This window comes from Neofelis nebulosa, chromosome 2 (genome assembly GCF_028018385.1).
Source record: "Neofelis nebulosa isolate mNeoNeb1 chromosome 2, mNeoNeb1.pri, whole genome shotgun sequence".
Lineage (NCBI taxonomy): Eukaryota > Metazoa > Chordata > Mammalia > Carnivora > Felidae > Neofelis > Neofelis nebulosa.
Window position 1 is genome coordinate 201,702,044 of NC_080783.1, and position 18,790 is coordinate 201,720,833.

The 18,790-nt window shown below is 57.5% G+C and overlaps 1 protein-coding gene across 10 annotated transcripts in view; it reads left to right on the forward strand.

The window, feature by feature from the left end:
- AHDC1 (AT-hook DNA binding motif containing 1) overlaps positions 1 to 18,317 on the forward strand; it is a 64,009-nt gene extending 45,692 nt beyond the window's left edge. For 9 of the 10 annotated variants that reach the window (XM_058718447.1, XM_058718450.1, XM_058718444.1 and 6 more), the window contains 4 exons: positions 2,550 to 2,661; positions 2,800 to 2,837; positions 3,223 to 8,139; positions 17,874 to 18,317. In XM_058718447.1, the coding sequence (XP_058574430.1) occupies positions 3,297 to 8,096 (4,800 nt within the window). In that variant the 5' untranslated portion in view covers positions 2,550 to 2,661; positions 2,800 to 2,837; positions 3,223 to 3,296 and the 3' untranslated portion in view covers positions 8,097 to 8,139; positions 17,874 to 18,317. Of the gene's footprint in view, positions 1 to 2,444; positions 2,662 to 2,799; positions 2,838 to 3,222; positions 8,140 to 17,873 lie in introns of all 10 variants that reach the window. The other variant, XM_058718449.1, reaches the window with a different exon arrangement.
- The last annotated feature ends 473 nt before the right edge of the window (positions 18,318 to 18,790 follow it).

Genomic DNA, 18,790 nt, shown 5'->3' on the forward strand with positions numbered 1-18,790 from the left:
GCCCCCCTCCCAGCCTGTTGGTGTCCCCACGGGCAGGCTCAGACACACTGACCCAGAAGCAGACTGTCAGACAGAAGGACCCTTTTGATTTTGTTCACAGACATGGGATAGGTGGTGCCCTTGGGAGGGGTCCAAGAAAATGGCTGCCTGGGTGTGGTGAGGAGGGGAGCCAGCTGCTTCCCTCAGATCCTGGAGGCTGAAAGAGAGAGAGCAGTGGACAGAGTCAGGAGGTCTGGCAGGAGGACATGCCCAAAGGTCCTCACGGGTGGGTGGAACAGAAGCAACCACTGGAGAGGAGGTTTTCTCTTTTGCCAAGATCACACCCTTGGGCCCCAAGTGGGAGGTCTCCAGAGCAGGGAGGTTTGGTGAGCCCCACCCTCAGGAAAGGAGACATCTCAAAGACTCTCAGGGAGCCATGGGTCAACCATACTGTTGGAAATAGGACTTGGAGATTCCACAGTCTGAGCCCCTTCCCTCCTTTGTGAGGTTCTTACCCACAATCCTGCCTTCAAGACCAACAGTTGAGAGAGCCTGGCCTGGGAGGGGCCAGTCCACAGTCTACCACCAGTCATGGGAGAGAGTAGGACCCTGAGTGATGGAGTAGGCAGGGCAGGGAGGCGCAGCTGTGGCCTGGGAATTGCAAAGAGAAAAGGGACGGTGGACAGAGGGATGTTTTCTGTCTGGCTGGATAGGCAACAGAAGGGCTCTCTCCGTGCTCTTTTGTGGCCTTGGGCAAAGTCCCTTTCCCTCTTTGGATCTCAGTTTCCTCATCTGTAAAATGGGAAGAGCACAAGGTGGCACTAGAACAGTGTACCCATGGGGGAGCTGATTAAAAATACAGATTCCCAGATGTCCCTTCAGATCCGTGAGTCAGACTCCCCTGGACCAGGGCCTGGGTATCTGGAATGTTACACAGCTCCCCAGGCCCAGGGTTTGGAAGCCAAATGGCTTGGCGATTTTAAGGTTCCTCCCAGCCTTAAATTAGACCACAGCTCTAGAAGAAGGAGTGGCTGGAGGAAAGTTGCAGGAGCTTGGAGGGGAAGGAGACTTCGGACTTCGGGCAGAATTAGGAATCCTGCCACTTAAGCAGCTATGTGACAGCAGGCAAGTTCTGCAACCACCACTCTGAGCCTGTTTCCTCTGTAACACAGGGATCGTAAACCATGGCTCCTGGGTTGCTGGGAAGATTCCATGGGTCATATGTGTGGAAGTGCTTTGTAGATTGCAAATCGCTGCCCACCGCAGGGGAGCGAAAGAATGTTCCTTTCCACACCATCCTGTCCCTGAGTTGGCTCTGCAGTGTTCCCGTGGGATGATAGCACTGGGCAGCAGCTGGTAGGAGTCTACGTGTGTCTGTGGGGGGTCGACCCACGGGATCAGGTCAGAGCCAAACACCAAGGAGTGATCGGGGTCCAACTTTTAAGACCCTTCCCGTGGTCAGGGCCCTGAGTCTTCAGGCTCCCTTGGGAGTCAGACATGCCTGGATTTAAATCCCAGCTCTGCCCTGACCAGCTCAGGGAGTCAGTCAGTAAATATTTACGTAGCATCCAAAGCCCAGGCCCTGAGGTCAGGGGATACCATGGTAAACAAGACGGATACAGTCCCTGCCTGTGAAGGGCCCACGCTCTGGGGGGAGACAACACCAAAAAGCCAGTCATACAAGTAATTGTTTGCAGTTGTGATAAATACTATGAAGGGGATGTGGAGACAACTCTGAGAGTAGGTAGCAGGGGCCAGACTGTGGCCAGAGGTGCGTGGGGCCGGTGGAGGGTCAGAGAGGGTCTGTCTGATAAAGGTGAGAGAGGGGTCAGACAATGGCCCTTTCCACATTCTTGTCTCTCACCCTCACTCCGCACCCTTCCTGGGTTCCACTTTTGGTCTGGAGAGGGGCGAGAGAGAACTACATGGAAAAAGGCCGGGCTCATTGCTCTGTGTACCTCGTTCATTCATTCATAAGAAATAGTAAATATTTTCTGAAGCATGCCTGTGGGCCACGTGCTGATCCGGGTGTTGGATTGGAAGTGCCTTCGTGGTTCTCACCACCTTCCAGTAGATGGTTTCCTCACCTGTAAAAGAGGGGATGATAATCACACTGATCTCAGGTTTGCAGGGGGCTTAGATGAGATCACCCACAAAAAGTGCTTGTTAGCCCATCGTCTGGCAGCAGAGAAAGTATCCCCAGAGTGTGAGCTTTTATTGTTGTTGACTCCCTGGTATGATTGTTAAACCTCTGACCTGAGGCACTCTTCGCTTTTTCTTTGCAGCTCTTATCCCAGTAATAATTAAATCAGTTATGATTATGTGATCACTGTTTGTCTACCCGGTCTTTGTGCAAAGTAGGCACTCCATAAATAATGAGTATATGAATGAATGATGTGACTTCATCTCTGAGCCTCCATTTCTTCATCTGCAAAATGGGGTTATTAATAGCCCCTACCTCACAGGATTTGTATGAAGAATTAAATGAAACGATGCCTGGACAGCTTCCAGCCCAGCGCCTGGCGCGCAGTAGGTGCTCACTAAACCTGAGCTGCGGTGGTCCTTTCCAGGCGCTGTCCACGCCCCGAGGCCTGGGCTCAGGCCGAAGCTGCTCCCCAGCACCCCCAGCTGACAGCCAGCAACCGGCAGAGCCCCCAGGCACGGGGGCCCTCTCTCTCCCAGGTCAGCCGGGTGTGTGCACTGAAGGGAGCACCGAGGGAGCCGGGGTTGGTGTGCAGAGAAGACTGGGCCAGCGGGCAGCGGTTGGGCTGTGGCCACCAGACCATTCAGATCCTCTGTTGCCTGTCTTGTTGTCCACAGAGATCTCCAGTGTGACAGCCCAGGCGGCAGAGCCGAGGGTGAGTGGCCAGGCTTCTCCTGGAGTCCTGAGGATGGGGGCAAGAGGGAAGAGGTCATGCCCTTGATAGGATTTCCTGGCCCTCTGCGTAAGTTTGATCTGGAGTGGCCGCCCCAGTCTGCCGATGGGCTTCCCTCTCAAAGGCAGGCATCCTCTTCTCCCTGAGCCCATAGCCGGCGTCTGGAAGTGGGTGAGCTGTCACTCGGTAGAACTGGGACCCCTGAGTGGTTCATGGTGCATGGGGTAGTTTGGGAAGGGCTGGGAGTCAACGGGACGTTGGGCTTGAAGGGACTCATGGGAGAGGTGCAGGGGTTCACTGAGGACGTGGGAAGCTGAGAAGGTCTTGGGCATTGAGTGAGGGCTCTCTTGCCTGTCCTGCCCGGCAGGTCTTGGTCCCGGCTTCTCGCACCCTCATGTCAGCCCCGGCCCCGCCCGGCGGCCCGCGGAGGACAAGGTCAGGATGCGTGTGAAGCCCCAGGGCCTGGTGGTGACTTCCAGTGCCGTGTGCAGCTCTCCTGACTACCTCCGGGAGCCCAAGTACTACCCCGGCGGCCCCCCTACCCCACGGCCCTTGCTTCCTACCCGGCCCCCTGCCAGCCCACCCGACAAGGCCTTCGCCCACACCTTCTCCGAGAACCCACGCCCACCCCCACGCCGGGACCCCAGCACCCGGCGCCCACCAGTCCTTGCCAAGGGGGACGACCCGCTGCCCCCAAGGGCGGCCCGTCCCGTCTCACAGGCCCGCTGCCCCACACCCGCGGGAGACGGCAACAGCTCCCGACGTCGCTGGGACAACGGGCGGGTGAACCTGCGTCCAGTGGTGCAGCTGATTGACATCATGAAGGACCTGACGCGACTCTCCCAAGACCTGCAGCATAGCGGTGTGCACCTGGACTGCGGTGGCCTCCGACTCAGCCGCCCACCTGCCCCGCCCCCTGGTGACCTTCAGTACAGCTTCTTCTCCTCACCCAGCCTGGCCAACAGCATCCGCAGCCCTGAGGAGCGGGCCACCCCCCATGCTAAGTCCGAGAGGCCCAGCCACCCACTCTATGAGCCTGAGCCCGAGCCTAGGGACAGCCCCCAGCCTGGTCAAGGCCATAGTCCCGGAGCCACAGCCGCGGCCACCGGTCTGCCCCCAGAGCCTGAGCCAGACGGCCCTGATTACTCAGAACTTGCTGACGCTGACATCCTTAGCGAGCTGGCCTCCCTAACTTGCCCCGAGGCCCAGCTGCTGGAGGCCCAGGCCCTTGAGCCACCATCTCCTGAGCCAGAGCCTCAGCTCCTGGACCCCCAGCCCCGCTTCCTGGACCCACAGGCTCTAGAGCCGCTCGGGGAAGCTTTGGAGCTGCCACCCCTGCAACCTCTTGCTGATCCTCTGGGGCTGCCAGGCCTGGCTCTCCAGGCCCTGGATACCCTGCCCGACTCCCTGGAGTCGCAGCTGCTTGACCCTCAGGCACTTGACCCCCTGCCCAAGTTGCTTGATGTCCCTGGCCGCCGTCTGGAGCCTCAGCAGCCCCTGGGGCCCTGCCCACTGGCTGAGCCCTTGCGCCTGGACTTGTGCTCACCCCACGGCCCCCATGGGCCCGAGGGTCACCCCAAGTACGCCTTGCGGCGCACTGATAGGCCAAAGATCCTGTGTCGCCGGCGGAAAGCCGGACGGGGACGCAAGGCAGACGCTGGACCAGAGGGCCGCCTGCTGCCCCTGCCTATGCCCACAGGGCTGGCAGCTGCCCTGGCCGAGCCCCCGCCGCCGCCGCCTCCACCACCTCCTGCCCTGCCGGGCCCAGGCCCAGTCCCAGAGCTGGAGCCAGAATCTTCCCAGACTCCAGTAGCCCCTACCCGCAAAGGCAAGTGCCGGGGTGTGCGGCGCATGGTGGTGAAGATGGCCAAAATCCCTGTATCACTGGGGCGGCGGAACAAGACCACATACAAGGTGTCATCCTTGAGCAGCAGCCTCAGTGTGGAGGGCAAGGAGCTGGGCCTGCGCGTGTCAGCCGAGCCCACCCCGCTGCTGAAGATGAAGAACAATGGACGGAACGTGGTGGTGGTCTTCCCGCCCGGGGAGATGCCCATTATTCTTAAGCGTAAACGCGGCCGCCCTCCTAAGAACCTGCTTCTGGGTCCCGGCAAGCCCAAGGAGCCAGCGGTGGTAGCGGCTGAAGCGGCCACCGTGGCAGCGGCCACCATGGCCATGCCAGAGGTGAAGAAACGGCGGCGGCGGAAGCAGAAGCTGGCATCTCCCCAGCCATCCTACGCAGCAGACGCCAATGACAGTAAGGCCGAGTACTCTGACGTCCTCGCCAAGCTGGCCTTCCTGAACCGCCAGAGCCAGTGTGCTGGGCGGTGCTCACCCCCCCGCTGCTGGACACCCAGCGAGCCCGAGTCGGTACACCAGGCACCCGACACCCAGAGCATCTCCCACTTCCTGCACCGTGTGCAGGGCTTCCGACGGCGTGGTGGTAAAGCAGGCGGTTTTGGTGGCCGGGGTGGGGGCCATGCAGCCAAGGCAGCCCGATGCTCCTTCAGTGACTTCTTCGAGGGCATCGGCAAGAAAAAGAAAGTGGTGGCAGTGACAGCTGCTGGCGTTGGGGGTCCCAGCCTCACCGAATTGGGGCACCCACGCAAACGGGGCCGGGGGGAGGTGGACGCCATGACTGGGAAGCCCAAGCGCAAGAGGCGGTCCCGGAAGAACGGGACTCTGTTCCCAGAACAGGTGCCTAGTGGCCCAGGCTTTGGGGAGGCAGGCGCCGAGTGGGCCGGGGACAAGGGTGGCGGCTGGGCCCCTCACCATGGGCACCCAGGCGGGCAAGCCGGCCGAAACTGTGGGTTCCAGGGGACCGAGGCCCAGGCCTTTGCCTCCACTGGACTAGAGAGTGGGGCTTCAGGCCGCGGCAGCTACTACAGCACAGGTGCACCTGCAGGTCAGACCGAGCTCAGCCAGGAGCGCCAAAACCTCTTCACCGGCTATTTTCGCTCACTGCTCGACTCGGATGACTCCTCCGACCTCTTAGACTTTGCCCTCTCAGCCTCTCGCCCCGAGTCCCGGAAGGCATCAGGCACCTACGCAGGGCCCCCCACCAGCACCCTGCCCTCCCAGCGGGGCCTGGCCACCTTCCCCAGCCGGGGAGCCAAGGCCAGCCCAGTGGCTGTGGGCAGCAGCGGGGCTGGTGCGGACCCCTCCTTCCAGCCCGTCTTGCCCTCTCGCCAGACCTTCCCACCAGGCCGGGCAGCGAGCTATGGGATAACCCCGGCCACTTCAGACTGCCGGGCAGCCGAGACCTTCCCGAAACTGGCTCCCCCACCTTCAGCTGTGGCCCGCTCACCTACCACCCACCCACCCACCAACACCTACCCACCCCAATATGGTGGCTACGGGGCCGGACAAAGCGTTTTTGCCCCGGCTAAGCCCTTTACGGGCCAGGACTGTGCTAACAGCAAGGACTGCAGCTTCGCCTACGGCAGCGGCAACAGCCTGCCTGCCTCTCCCAGCAGCGCCCACAGCGCCGGCTACGCCCCACCGCCTACTGGTGGCCCCTGCCTGCCACCCAGCAAGGCCTCCTTCTTCAACAGCTCTGAGGGGGCCCCCTTCTCTGGCTCAGCCCCCACACCCCTGCGCTGTGACAGCCGGGCCAGCACCGTCTCACCCGGCGGCTACATGGTACCCAAGGGCACCACCGCCTCTGCCACCTCTGCTGCCTCTGCCGCCTCCTCCTCCTCCTCCTCCTTCCAGCCCTCGCCTGAAAACTGTCGGCAGTTTGCGGGGGCTTCTCAGTGGCCTTTCCGGCAGGGCTATGGAGGCCTGGACTGGGCCTCGGAGGCCTTCAGTCAGCTCTACAATCCCGGTTTCGACTGCCACGTCAGCGAGCCCAACGTGATCCTGGACATCTCCAACTACACGCCGCAGAAGGTGAAGCAGCAGACAGCCGTGTCCGAGACCTTCTCCGAATCATCCTCCGACAGCACCCAGTTCAATCAACCGGTCGGCGGCGGTTTTCGGCGTGCCAACAGCGAGGCCTCGAGCAGCGAGGGCCAGTCGAGCCTGTCCAGCCTGGAGAAACTAATGATGGACTGGAATGAGGCGTCCTCTGCCCCCGGCTACAACTGGAACCAGAGCGTCCTCTTCCAGAGCAGCTCCAAGCCGGGCCGTGGACGGCGGAAGAAGGTGGACCTGTTCGAGGCCTCACATCTGGGCTTTCCATCGTCCGCCTCGGCCACTGCCTCAGGCTACCCGTCCAAACGGAGCACCGGGCCCCGGCAACCACGAGGTGGACGGGGTGGTGGGGCCTGCTCAGCCAAGAAGGAGCGAGGCGGTGCAGCAGCCAAAGCCAAGTTCATCCCCAAGCCGCAGCCAGTCAACCCCCTGTTCCAGGACAGCCCGGACCTTGGCCTGGACTACTACAGTGGAGACAGCAGCATGTCGCCACTGCCGTCCCAGTCAAGGGCCTTTGGTGTGGGTGAGCGAGACCCTTGTGACTTCATGGGACCCTACTCCATGAACCCGTCCACCCCTTCTGACGGCACCTTCGGCCAAGGCTTCCACTGCGACTCGCCCAGCCTGGGTGCTCCTGAGTTAGACGGCAAGCATTTCCCGCCTCTGGCCCACCCACCCACGGTGTTTGATGCTGGCCTGCAGAAGGCGTACTCACCCACCTGCTCACCCACACTGGGCTTCAAGGAGGAGCTGCGGCCGCCACCCACAAAGCTGGCTGCCTGCGAGCCCCTCAAGCACGGGCTCCAGGGGGCCAGCCTGGGCCACGCAGCTGCAGCCCAGGCCCATCTTAGCTGTCGGGACCTGCCACTGGGCCAGCCCCACTATGACTCCCCCAGCTGCAAGGGCACAGCTTACTGGTACCCGCCAGGCTCAGCTGCCCGCAGCCCACCCTATGAAGGGAAGGTGGGTACGGGGCTGCTGGCTGACTTCCTGGGCAGGACGGAGGCCGCGTGCCTCAGTGCCCCACACCTGGCTAGCCCGCCGGCCACGCCCAAGGCCGACAAGGAGCCACTGGAGATGGCCCGGCCGCCTGGCCCACCCCGTGGCCCCGCTGCTGCCGCTGCTGGCTATGGCTGCCCACTCCTTAGTGACTTGACCCTGTCCCCTGTGCCGAGGGACTCGCTGCTGCCCCTGCAGGATACCGCCTACAGGTATCCAGGCTTTATGCCGCAGGCGCATCCCGGCCTGGGTGGGGGCCCCAAGAGCGGCTTCCTGGGGCCCGTGGCGGAACCTCACCCTGAGGACACATTCACCGTCACCTCCCTGTAGTGCCAACTGAAGTGCCGACTGGACCTCGAGGTTTTGTTCCTGGGTGAGTCTGGGGATGCGGGTGGAGTGGGCGGAGGCCTGGGGGGTGGGAAGGATGAGGACGTTAGAGCTTGGACAAGGGGAAGAGGTGCAGTGATGAGCAGGAAGGATTTAAGGACAAGCTCAGGGACCCGATAATAGGAAGTTGGGATTCAGGAAGGAGTCTGGGATTAGGTGTTGGGGACGGTCTTCAGGAAGAGATGGGGTGCTTGGGTGGGGAACCCAGCATGAGGCTTGGACGTTGAGTTACTGAAATGGTTGGAGAACCCTGGACTGGATGTGGCCATCTGGTTTGGTTCATCAAATGTTTATCTTCCTTGTCCAGGCCAGCTCCTAGGCGGGCACTGCCTGAGTCCCAGGAAATACCTACCACTTGACCTCTCGCAAGGGAGGGCATGTGCAGGGCCCTGTGGGAGATGAGCGAAAGGTGAAGCAGGGTGATAATTAACTGCCAGGGCCCATCCAAGGTACGGCCCCTGCCAGCCTCCCACACTTCTCTAGGAGCTTCATTTAGTCCGAGATGCAGTCTGGCAGGGGTCAGGCCGAGGGTGTGGTCACTATGTGTTGGTCACACTCTGCGAGGGCTTTTTACAGAATGGCCTGAAGTGTCTTTCCTGGTCCCTCGGGGTGCACCCAGAGATTATTTGTCAATATCTTCGACCTGAGGTGGGCTCAGAGTGGTCAGAGGCAGGCGGGATAGGGATCCAGAAGTGGAGAAAGGTTGCTGGGATCCTGCTGTGCCTGACAACCCGCACCCAGTGGGTCTATCCCCAGGCAGGATATTTCCTGCCTAGAAGAAACCAGTCCCTTTCCAGAAGCCGAATGCTTTTCCAAGAGTTCTGCTAAATTTTGCTAGATGTTTAGGCACCGTGTCCTCATTAGGTGGAGTCAAAAATTTTAGTATTCTTAAGATTTTGTTTAAGAAAAGGAAAATAAACGAGGGGGAAATGCCTCCAAAATGATAAAAAGAGACAGGGTTGGAAGAGTCATTTTCTTGAAGCACAACCAGCTCCAGAAAGACAGCCACAGCTGGTCCATCAGATCTTCACTGTTTGGACAACAGACCCGTCACCAAAGTGGCTCAGATGTGGTAGGTGGTGGGGAAGGGGACTGGGGGCCTGTCTCAGCCCTTCACCCTCCACCTCTGCTGCCACCGCAGCCTCCTGGGAGTGTCTCTTCCTGGAGGAGGAATAGCAGGGCTCCTGGAAAGTCCCATCCCTGCTCTGAGGAGGCCATTCGAGGCCAGGGTGACTCAGGGTCCTGAAGTTGTGTCAGTGGAAACTTATTATCCCCTTTCTGCCTGACCCCACGTCCCTTGGTGCCCAGAGGTGGCAAAGGGCAGCACGCGGGAGTCAGGCGGCCTGGAGAAGGACCGTTCCCCAGTTGGCCATCAACTTGCTCTATGCCCTTGACCACGCTTTTACTCCCTCCAGCTCTGGGCCTCTGTTTCCCCATCTGTTCAAGAAATTTGACTTTGATCATCTTTTAGGTGTTCCAACTCTGCATGGCATAGACAGTGGACCAACCTTTTTTTTTTTTTTTTTTTTTTTTGGCAGCATAGTTTCCTCCTAATGAAGCCAGGCCAAGATTAAAATGGCCTTCCATTCCCCATGCGTCTCACTGCAAGCAGCAGTGCTGCAGATCTGAAGCAGGCCAGGGAGAAGCTGCTTAGGGTTTAAAATGTCAAACTCTTGATCCTTCTCACTGGAGGGGAGATGTCTCATGGATAATCCAGAAATGTGAAATAATCCAAAAACCGTTCCTCCTGGGCTCTGGGTGGGAAAATAAATGAATGTGGGGGCTGGGTGTTTGAGCAGGTCACAGCTCAGTGAGATACATAATGGAGCCATCCAGTGAGGCCTGAACACAGGAGGAACTGGGATGCCATCCAGCCCCACATTCTGGCCACGCTCCCTACTCAGGGCTGGGAGTTGACAGCACTGTCCTCAGACTGATGCATTCAGTTGCTCCAGAGACATCTGTCCAGCACCCACTGTGACCCAGGCATTGGGGGGGCACCACAGTGAACACCACAGAGGAGGTCCTGGTCCTCAGGGGGCTTCCAGTTTAGAAAGAAGGACATTTGATAATCATTTGGTAACGATTGCTGTACAAAGGACTGCAAAAGAGGAAAAGGTAGGAGGCCGTGGGAGCCTGCACCCGGCTGACCAGATCCTGAAGCTGATGCCTGAAGGGGCATCAGCTAGACAGGGAGTGGGAAGAACGTTCTGGGCAGAGGGAACAGCGATGGGTAAAGCCCTGGGGTAGGAAGGAGCTCAGATTTGAAAAACTGGTAGGAGGACAGTAACACTGACCGAGCAGGCAGGGCAGGCAGGGCATTGGAAGGAGTTTGAACTATATTCCAAGACCAGTGGGAACAATTGAGGAGTTCTCCGCTAGAAGGCGCCCTCCCCAGCGCCCCCCCCCCCCCCCCCCCCACCGAGCAAGTATCAGGAGTAGTGGTTCAGCTCAGCCTCACATCTTGAGCCCCTCGATGCCCGTCCCAGTACCAGGCATAGGGGAAGCAAAGCAGACACGGCTCCTGTCCTCAGAGCTCAGCATCCACCCCAGGAAGCTAAAACCAGTACCTGGTGGAAAGTGGCAGGTGCCCAGACGTAGGGAGAAACAAAGCTTATGTACCAGGAAGGTGGGTGTTAGGGTCAGAAGTCATCTTTCAGAACTTCTGGTGAAAAAAGGGGCACATTATCTGTGCTGGGGCCTTCATGCAATGCTGCCTCGCTGACCCTTCACAGCAGGCCAGGAAATGGTTGCGCCCTCCCCCTGGCACCCCATCAGATTATCGAGGAAGCAGGTGCAGCTCTGAACCTTGCCAGGGTATCCACAGTTAGTGAATGGTGTAGTCAGGATTTGAACTCAGTATTGCTTCCCCAGAACCTGGGTACCCGGCCATACCACTCCCCCTCCAGCCCATGCCACTGACTCACCATCCACCAAATGACAGATTGGACACTCCCTACAAATGTTTCTGGGTCTGACATTTTAAATGGATTTTGAGGTTCTGTGGAAGCATTTGAACTTGACCTTGAAAAATAGGCAGGATTTGGACAGCCAGAGACTTGGTGGGGGAAGGGCATTCCAGGCAGAGGGAACTGTGGGCAAGGGGAGGTCACACCCCACTGTGAGTTAGAAGAGGAAAGCTCAGGGGAGCCAGAGTTGGAAATGTGGGACCCCCTTGGTCAGAGAACTGAGCTGGTGGGACAGAGAGGGAAGGGGTAGGGGGTGGGGAGCGCTTGGGCCCCATCTCCAGTCCCTTAGATGGAAAGCAGAGCCAGGGAGACTGACTCCACACTGGGCCCTCATGACTGAAGATCAGCCCTACCTAGACCCTGGGGATGGGGATGGGATCAGGAAGGGCCCTCCAAGGTGCTCAGGAATGTCAAGTCCCCCTGTCCTCCCTGTTCCCTCTCAGGCCTGGACCTGAGGCCAAGAGAAATGTCACAGGTCTTCCAAGGTTACACCAGCCTGGGGCCTGACCAGAGCAGGAAGCAGTTTCCAACCAAGGCCACTAAGCCAGCCAGGGTCAGGAGGCATGCCCGGACCTGGGCCAGGCCCCGGCTGCTCTGTGCTTTGTCTCTCTGTGTCTTGAAACCTCAAGAGGTCGCTTGATCTTGCCTCTGGCTCTGAGCAAGAAGCCCTCGCGTCTGGGGTCAGCCGTCTCTCCCCGGCCTCTTGCGGGCTCTTTTTCACACTGTCCTCCCTCCCATCCTATTTCTTGCCTCTCGCACAGCCATTTTCAGGCCAGGCCTTCTCATTCTGAGCCCTCATTTCCTGGAAATATAATCTCTCTGTGAACATGCTCTCTCATGCTCCTCCTCCCCCATTTCCCCACATCCCTGTGGACCCGGAAGAACCTGAGGGGGTGAGGCCCTGAAACGGGAGGATCGTGGCAAGGAGCATGCGTGTAGGTGCAGACCAGCCTCCGTGCAGGGCCTGGTTCCATCCCTTACCAGTTATGTGACCTGGTGAGTCACATCACCTTGCTGCGTATCTTGTAGAATTAATGAGATTACCCCTGAAGCCCTTAGCCCGGTCCCTGGCACACAATAGGCACGTAGCCAGTGGTTGGTAAATGAGTGGATAAATGCCTCCCACCAGCTGAATTCTGTCACCCAGTCTATGTGACACACACACACACACACACACCTCTGACCCTTTCCTCCTTGCTCCGGACTTTGTAGCCAGGCTTCCCTCACCTGCTGTCCCTGCTGTCTCCTAGGAAGGATTTTGTATCTAGTGTGGGTTTGGGGCCTTTGGTGGGAGGCTGTGAAACAAACACCACCTAGTTTTTGGCCGATTCGTCCCTGGAGAGGGGAGTGGTGCAGAGACAAGGTAAGTCACAGGCTCCACCCCAAGGCCTCTGAAGCCTGATGGGCAACGGGACCCAGACTTCTAAATGACCCAGGTCAGCTAGACACGCTTCCCATGCGGTTCTTCGCACCAGTCCCCTCTCTCAGTGCAGATCATCTGAAAAAGATAGCCTTGTGACTTTGTAATACATCGTGGTTTTTTTTTCTCCCAGCAGATTTTCCATCTTTGTCATCATGACTTTTGCTGCCATAGTGCCCTCTATGCTAGAGGGCAAGGGGACGTAGGTTAATTCTGTGTTCAACACACACGAGCCAGCCACACCTGCCCTGGGCCAGGTATTGCATCTGGTGCTGAGGATACCACTGAACGAGACAAGCAATGTCCTGCCCTCATGGCGTTTACAGCCTATAAACAGGTGTTCATTGAAAGCCTCCATGTGGGCATCACTCTCCAGGGCAAGGACTGAAATAGTCCCACCGGATATACCAGGGGCCGCCCTCCTGAACCATGAGCAGGGCGAGCAGCAAGAGCTTCCTGGAGGCAGAAAATGGGTCTTGAACAAATTTGAGGCTCCAGAAGCTGTAGCCTTGGGTCAGTGCAACCGGTGCCTGCCACATCTCTGCCCTAAGTCCTGCCCCCAGCCCGAGTGCATTCTCCCCTTTGTGGCCACCAAAGTGCTTGTTCAGCATTTCTGGATGCATGGTGTCTGGAGCCCCTTCCCCACCCCCCAAATATTTACTGGATGAATTAATTCAAGTACATTTGCTCCTGTGACTCCGTTGCTTAACATCTTTTGATTGCATCCTCTCTCCAGTCTTACAAAATAAAGGCCCAGCTACCTAGCCTGGTATTCCAGGTAGTCAGGTCTTTTTCGTCTCTGACCTCCTCACACACTCTCCCTTTCCAGCCCTAGAATGTGGAATTAGGAGGGAGCAGGGAGCTTTCCGGGGCAGCCTTTCCCCAGGGTACCCTGTGCCTTTCCTCTGGCTGTCCCTGGCCTGGGCTGCCCTTTCCTGCCTACCATCCATCTCCCACCTGTCAGTTCCTATCTTTCACTCAGACATCACCTCCTCCAAGAAGTGTTCCAGGATCCTTCCCAGGCGCACTTAATCTCCAGCCTTTTATGCATCCATGACAGCCCTTCCTGGGAATGTCCTCCTTATCACGTCCTCATCGGCTCCTTTAGACTGGCTGCTCGTCTCTGTGCATGTTCCCTGCCTTCCCTGATGTCTCACCGTGCCTGGGACGTTGTTTTTTGCCTTGAGTCAAAGAGGAGCATGTACAAAACAAAACAAAACAAAAAACAAAGAGGAGCATGTAGACCATAGAGAATTGAGAGAGGGAAAGGTGAGCACTGGGAGTCAGTAGGAGACCATCTCTCTCCCCCTTGCTGTCCTCACATAGGTTCCTAAGATGGGGCAGGGGAGGGGTGTATGAATAAACCAGTCTGAACTCTGCAGGCTAACTAGGTTTTTGGAGTTCTCCAAGTAAACCCCGCCCAGTTTACAGACAGGGAGGGGGACTCGCCCAAAGACACAACAGCCACCCTAGCAGGAAGCATGGAATGACAGAGCCAGGAGGGGCCCTTGGGGATCACTCGGTCACGTGCCCAACATACACGCATCACTAGTGCCCGCCTGCGGAGTCACCTCTGATCAGGAAGGCAGAGAGTACGGGTGTTGGGTGTAGAGCCTCCTAGGACTGGTAAGCAGTGTGCAGCAGCAAGGTGGGAGATACACAGAAGCTTGGTGGGTGACCATGGATATGAACCCTATTTGGTCCCCATAGCCTCCCCCTCTATGCCCAGCAGTAGAGGAAGTGGGGAAAGGTCCCTAAGGAGAGAATGGCTGGCAGAGCCAGAATTTAAGGCATGCCTATGGTCACTAGTGGACACAGATTTTGAAAAAAATGTTCTGGAGTGGGGAGGAGAGCCACACCCACACCCTACAGCCGGTCAGTCCCGCCAGACTGCCTCCCATCTGTCAAGTGTGGTCTGAGCCCCCAGGGAAGCAATATCCTCTCTACATTTGAGGGACTCACAGGCCTGACTTTGCCTGAAGATGTCAGAGGGGTTGCCTTTGGGCAACTGTGGTTTGCCTCTGACCCCTTTTCTTTGGGGCCTGAAGATCTCTTCCATTACCTATTCAACCCCCAATTTTACATAGAAACTGAAGTCCAGAGAGGGAAAGGGCTTGCCCTGGGTCACACAGCAAATCAGTCTCTCAAACTTCCATGCATTCTCTGTGCCTTCTGCTCCACTGCCTTGTTTGGTGTTGAGACCCCCTCCTGGAGGGCAGAGACCAGAAGGTGGAGGTTAGACCAGGGCTCACAGCCCGGCAGTTAGTGGGTGTGAATACATGTCCGCTGGTTGCTTAAACGAAAACACAAAACATGTGCTCCTTTGCGGGGAAGAGCAGCCTGGACAGCCTGATATCTACATGATCTGCAGCACTGTGAATCCCTGCTCCGCTATCCCTCCATGCTCCCGGTGCCAGCCCCTACTGACCGGCAGAGACCATTTCATGCCTTGGCACCTCAGAGGGTAAAACTGCTAGAGCGCGAGGACTCAGTGGAACGTGGTTCTGCAGTTGTTCAGTATGGAGGCACTAAAAGGTTAAGTCTCATGAACAATGGCTGGTGTCCTGGGGCGCCAGGTGCATGCTGGCACTGGGGATGTAGAGGTACCACACACAGGTCTCTGCCCTGGAGGAGCGTGGAAGGGAATGACAAGTGCACCAGTAGCTATGGTAACGGGGTGGTCTAAGGAGGCGTCCTGGAGATGTGCAAGACCTGAGCTGGACCTTGACATGCTGATTGGACTTACGCTGGTCGTCGCTCTGGCATTGGGTCGGCACATATTCTTGACGCCGGCATGTGCTGGGCGCTGCGCTCAGCAGTGAGTTGAAGAGCCATAGTCCCTCCTGCCAAAGCTGGGTTGGGTGCCCCCTCTGTGCTCCCTGAACCCCACCCCCACCCCCACCAACGGCTGCCTTTAGCACAGCCCCCATCTCCCGACATTTGTAAATTGCCTGCTTTGGGGGTCGGCTTTGCTTCCGTCTCTGCTCTGTGAGCCCCGCAAGGGCAGGGGCCAGATCTGTCTCCTCTGCTTTGTCCCCAGTGCCCAGCACAGGGCCGCCTGGCATGGCAGCATTAGTTTTGTTTTGTAGAAGTCAGGGTTCTACATGGCTACAGCATCCTCCCCTCTCCCCGCTCAGGAACCTCTGGTTTTGATTCTCTCCCCATCCCCCAGATTCTGGCCCAGTCCCGAAAGCTGGGGAGGGCAGAGGGAGGAGGAAGGTGAGACAGCGAGGGCTGAGCCGAGGGGTGAGAAAGCCTCCCTGCTGCCTGGCCGCCGGCACCACGGGAATGGTTCTGGCAGGAGCTGCCTGCTGGGCTGAGATCACCATGGAGACCTGGCTTGGAGAGGGTCACTGGCAGTGGCTAAGGGCCGGAGGGGGCGGGGGTGACAGGGATTTGTGCAGAGGCTCCCAGCCTGCCCCGGGGCCCTTAGGGGGAGCAGAGAAGACTGGGGTTTGGTATGGTCCACTTGCTGAGTGGTTTGGAGCAGCTGGTCCTGAATCTCCCCCTCACTTGTCACCCCAGCACACTATACGCGTCTCCCCAACAGCGGTTCCTCAGCTTGCCAGCTGTTCCTCAACTGCAGTAAGGCTGCCCTACAGATAGGTACCCCCAGGCCCCAGCTGAACCCACCCGTTCCCCCAGATACAGTAGTCCTGTGCCCTCGTGGATGCCCTGCTTAGCCCTACAGCTGTTCCTGTTTGTCACCTTAACTGGAGAACTGACATCCATTCCCAGCAGCACCCCCTGCCCCAAGAGCTGCTGTCCCACCGTTCACCCTAGTTCTAACACAGCTGCCCCCTGACAGGCGCACCCCGTCCCCCTGCGGCTGATCCACCACCCTCCCTCACTGCAGGGGACCTGACGGGCTTCACGGGCTGCAGCTCCTGCCCTTCCCCTCCCGCCTCTGCTTGCTGCCTGCCTGGGTGATACACCGGGATGGGGGCTGCCCCAGCCTTGTGAGAGCCCACCTGGCTCCCCTGGCCCTGGGGGGAGTCCTGGCAAGTCCAGCCTCAGGACAAAAGTCTTCCCCAGGGCCGACTGCCCAGCAGACAGCAGCCGAGGCTGAGCAGAATTTAAATGTGGCCCTGTTGCGAAGGGAAGCCAAGAAAGGACAAGGGAGGAAAGGCTTTCTGTGGCCGCCTGTTTCCTGCAGGGGTGGGGGAGGGAGGACGGCCCGCTGAGGGGTCTTAGAAGGCAGTTTTAGAACCCCCCACCCCTTATTTCTGGTGGGATGGGTCACTCACCAAGTGTGGGATGGGAATTTCAGGGCTCTGCGAGGAGGCCCCCAGAACTCAGAAAGTGCCAGGCTAACGACTGCCAGTCTTGAGAATAACCCAGCCCATCCCTGTCCCTCTGGGCATCTTCCCACTTAGCCCCAGCAAAACCTTGGGTTCTGAATGGGGAAGTCTGGAGAAGGGGTACTTCAGACCTGCAATGTCTAGTGATCGTAGAGACTGGGAACTTGGGAGTTTCTGAGCCTCAGGAGGGCGAGGGGTACAGCCAAACACTGATGGTATTGTGCTGGGCAATTTCTTTCTTCCTTTATTCAGACAGACTTCCTCCTCACCTCGAGCCTCTGTAAGGAACAGAATAGCATTGGGGCGGGGAGGGGGGGCTGAGAAAGGGTTGGAATTAGAAGAAACGAAAGTGCACGGGTGTGCAGTTCACACCTGTGCTGTGCTCAAGCCCTGTCTTCCCCACCGTGTCCTTCCTCAGAACAGAATTCCTAAACTCATTGTTGGACGAGGAAACTGAGGCTTGGGGCACCTAGCTGGCCCAGGTCCCAGGAAAATAATAACGACTTGTAATTAGGATCCTTTATTGTGTTTTATGTACCAGGGTTAATCTACCTTAAACCACTGAATCTTCCCAGCAAACATATGGGCTGGTTTCATTATCCCCTTTTTTACAGATGAGCAAACTGAGGCTCCTAGAGATTCACCGACTTGCGCAACGTTATAGAGCTATCCGGTAGTAGTGCTAGCATTTGAACTTGGTTGTGTCTGACTCAGGAGCCCAAGTTCTTAACCAACTGCACTGCCTGGAGCCCTGACTCCTCTCCTTTACCTCTCAGTGGTACGGGCCTTAGATACGAACCTACTTTACAGATGGGGAAACTGAGTTCAGAGAAGGCCAGAAGCAGTCCATTGTCGCGGGGGCGGGGGGGGGGTACTCTTTGGAGTTTTCTGGGAGAAAGAACGATGTCATTAGCTTCTCCCAGGATGCTGGTAGGAAGTGGGTGGGGGGTCCCACTCTTAACATCCCTGTTCTCAGAATTCCATGTCTGTGCCTACAGCTGACTTCTGCCTCTTTTGTGTTTCTTTGCAGCTTTCAGAAAACCAACGCCAAGACCCCTCCCAGCGTCCACATTGTCCTCTGGCAGGAGCGCCTGCCCCTCTGCCTCCCGCCCCACCCCCCCCCCCCGGTACCCCTTGCACTCCCACCTCCCCCCACCTCTCCCTGCCCATCTCCTCCACGCAGAAGCCGAAGGTGAGCCCTTTCTGCACAAAACCAGCAATTGTAAATACTTTTTAAAAATGTACAAAACTTAAAAACAAAACACAGTTTTAGAAAAAGACAAAAAAAAAAGAGAGAGAGAGAGAGAGCGAGCGTGTGCAAGAGGTTGCGAGCGGGGCCCCGAGGTGTCCAGAGCCCCTGCAAGTATGCACTGAGAAATTTATCTACAGGTCGTTTGACAAAAATGAACAATATCCTATTTATTGTATATACTGTTTTATTATAAATCGTGGATTGTATATTGCATTCTGTAAACCTGCTGTGGTCCCGTGGTGTGCAAATTCGCATGGTAGGGGGGAGGGAGAAGAACCTCTTGCGGGAGCTTTTTTTTTTTTTTTCTTTCTTTCTTATTTTTCACTCTTTTGGGTTTTCTCTTCTGTTGTTGTTGTTGTTTTCTGTTTTGGCAGGACACACCCAAAGATCCAAGTTTGTATTAAAAAGAAATGAAAAAAAGCAAAAAAAAAAAAAAAAAAAAAAAGCCACCTTGTGTCTTGTGAAAGGGGGTGAGTGAGGGTGGATGGAATTGGAAGAGGCATGGCCGTGTTTTGTCAGGCACTGGTTCCCCAAAGTTGAAATACCTTCATGTGTCCCCTCCCTCTGAGTTCTCCCTTCTGCCTGGGATCAGAGTCAGCTTTGCATCTGGGAATCGCCCCCAGACCCCACTCCCAGATTACCGCCCAGGCCCTGGGTCTCCCTTGCCCCTGGGGTTCCCCGGCCAGCTCCATAGG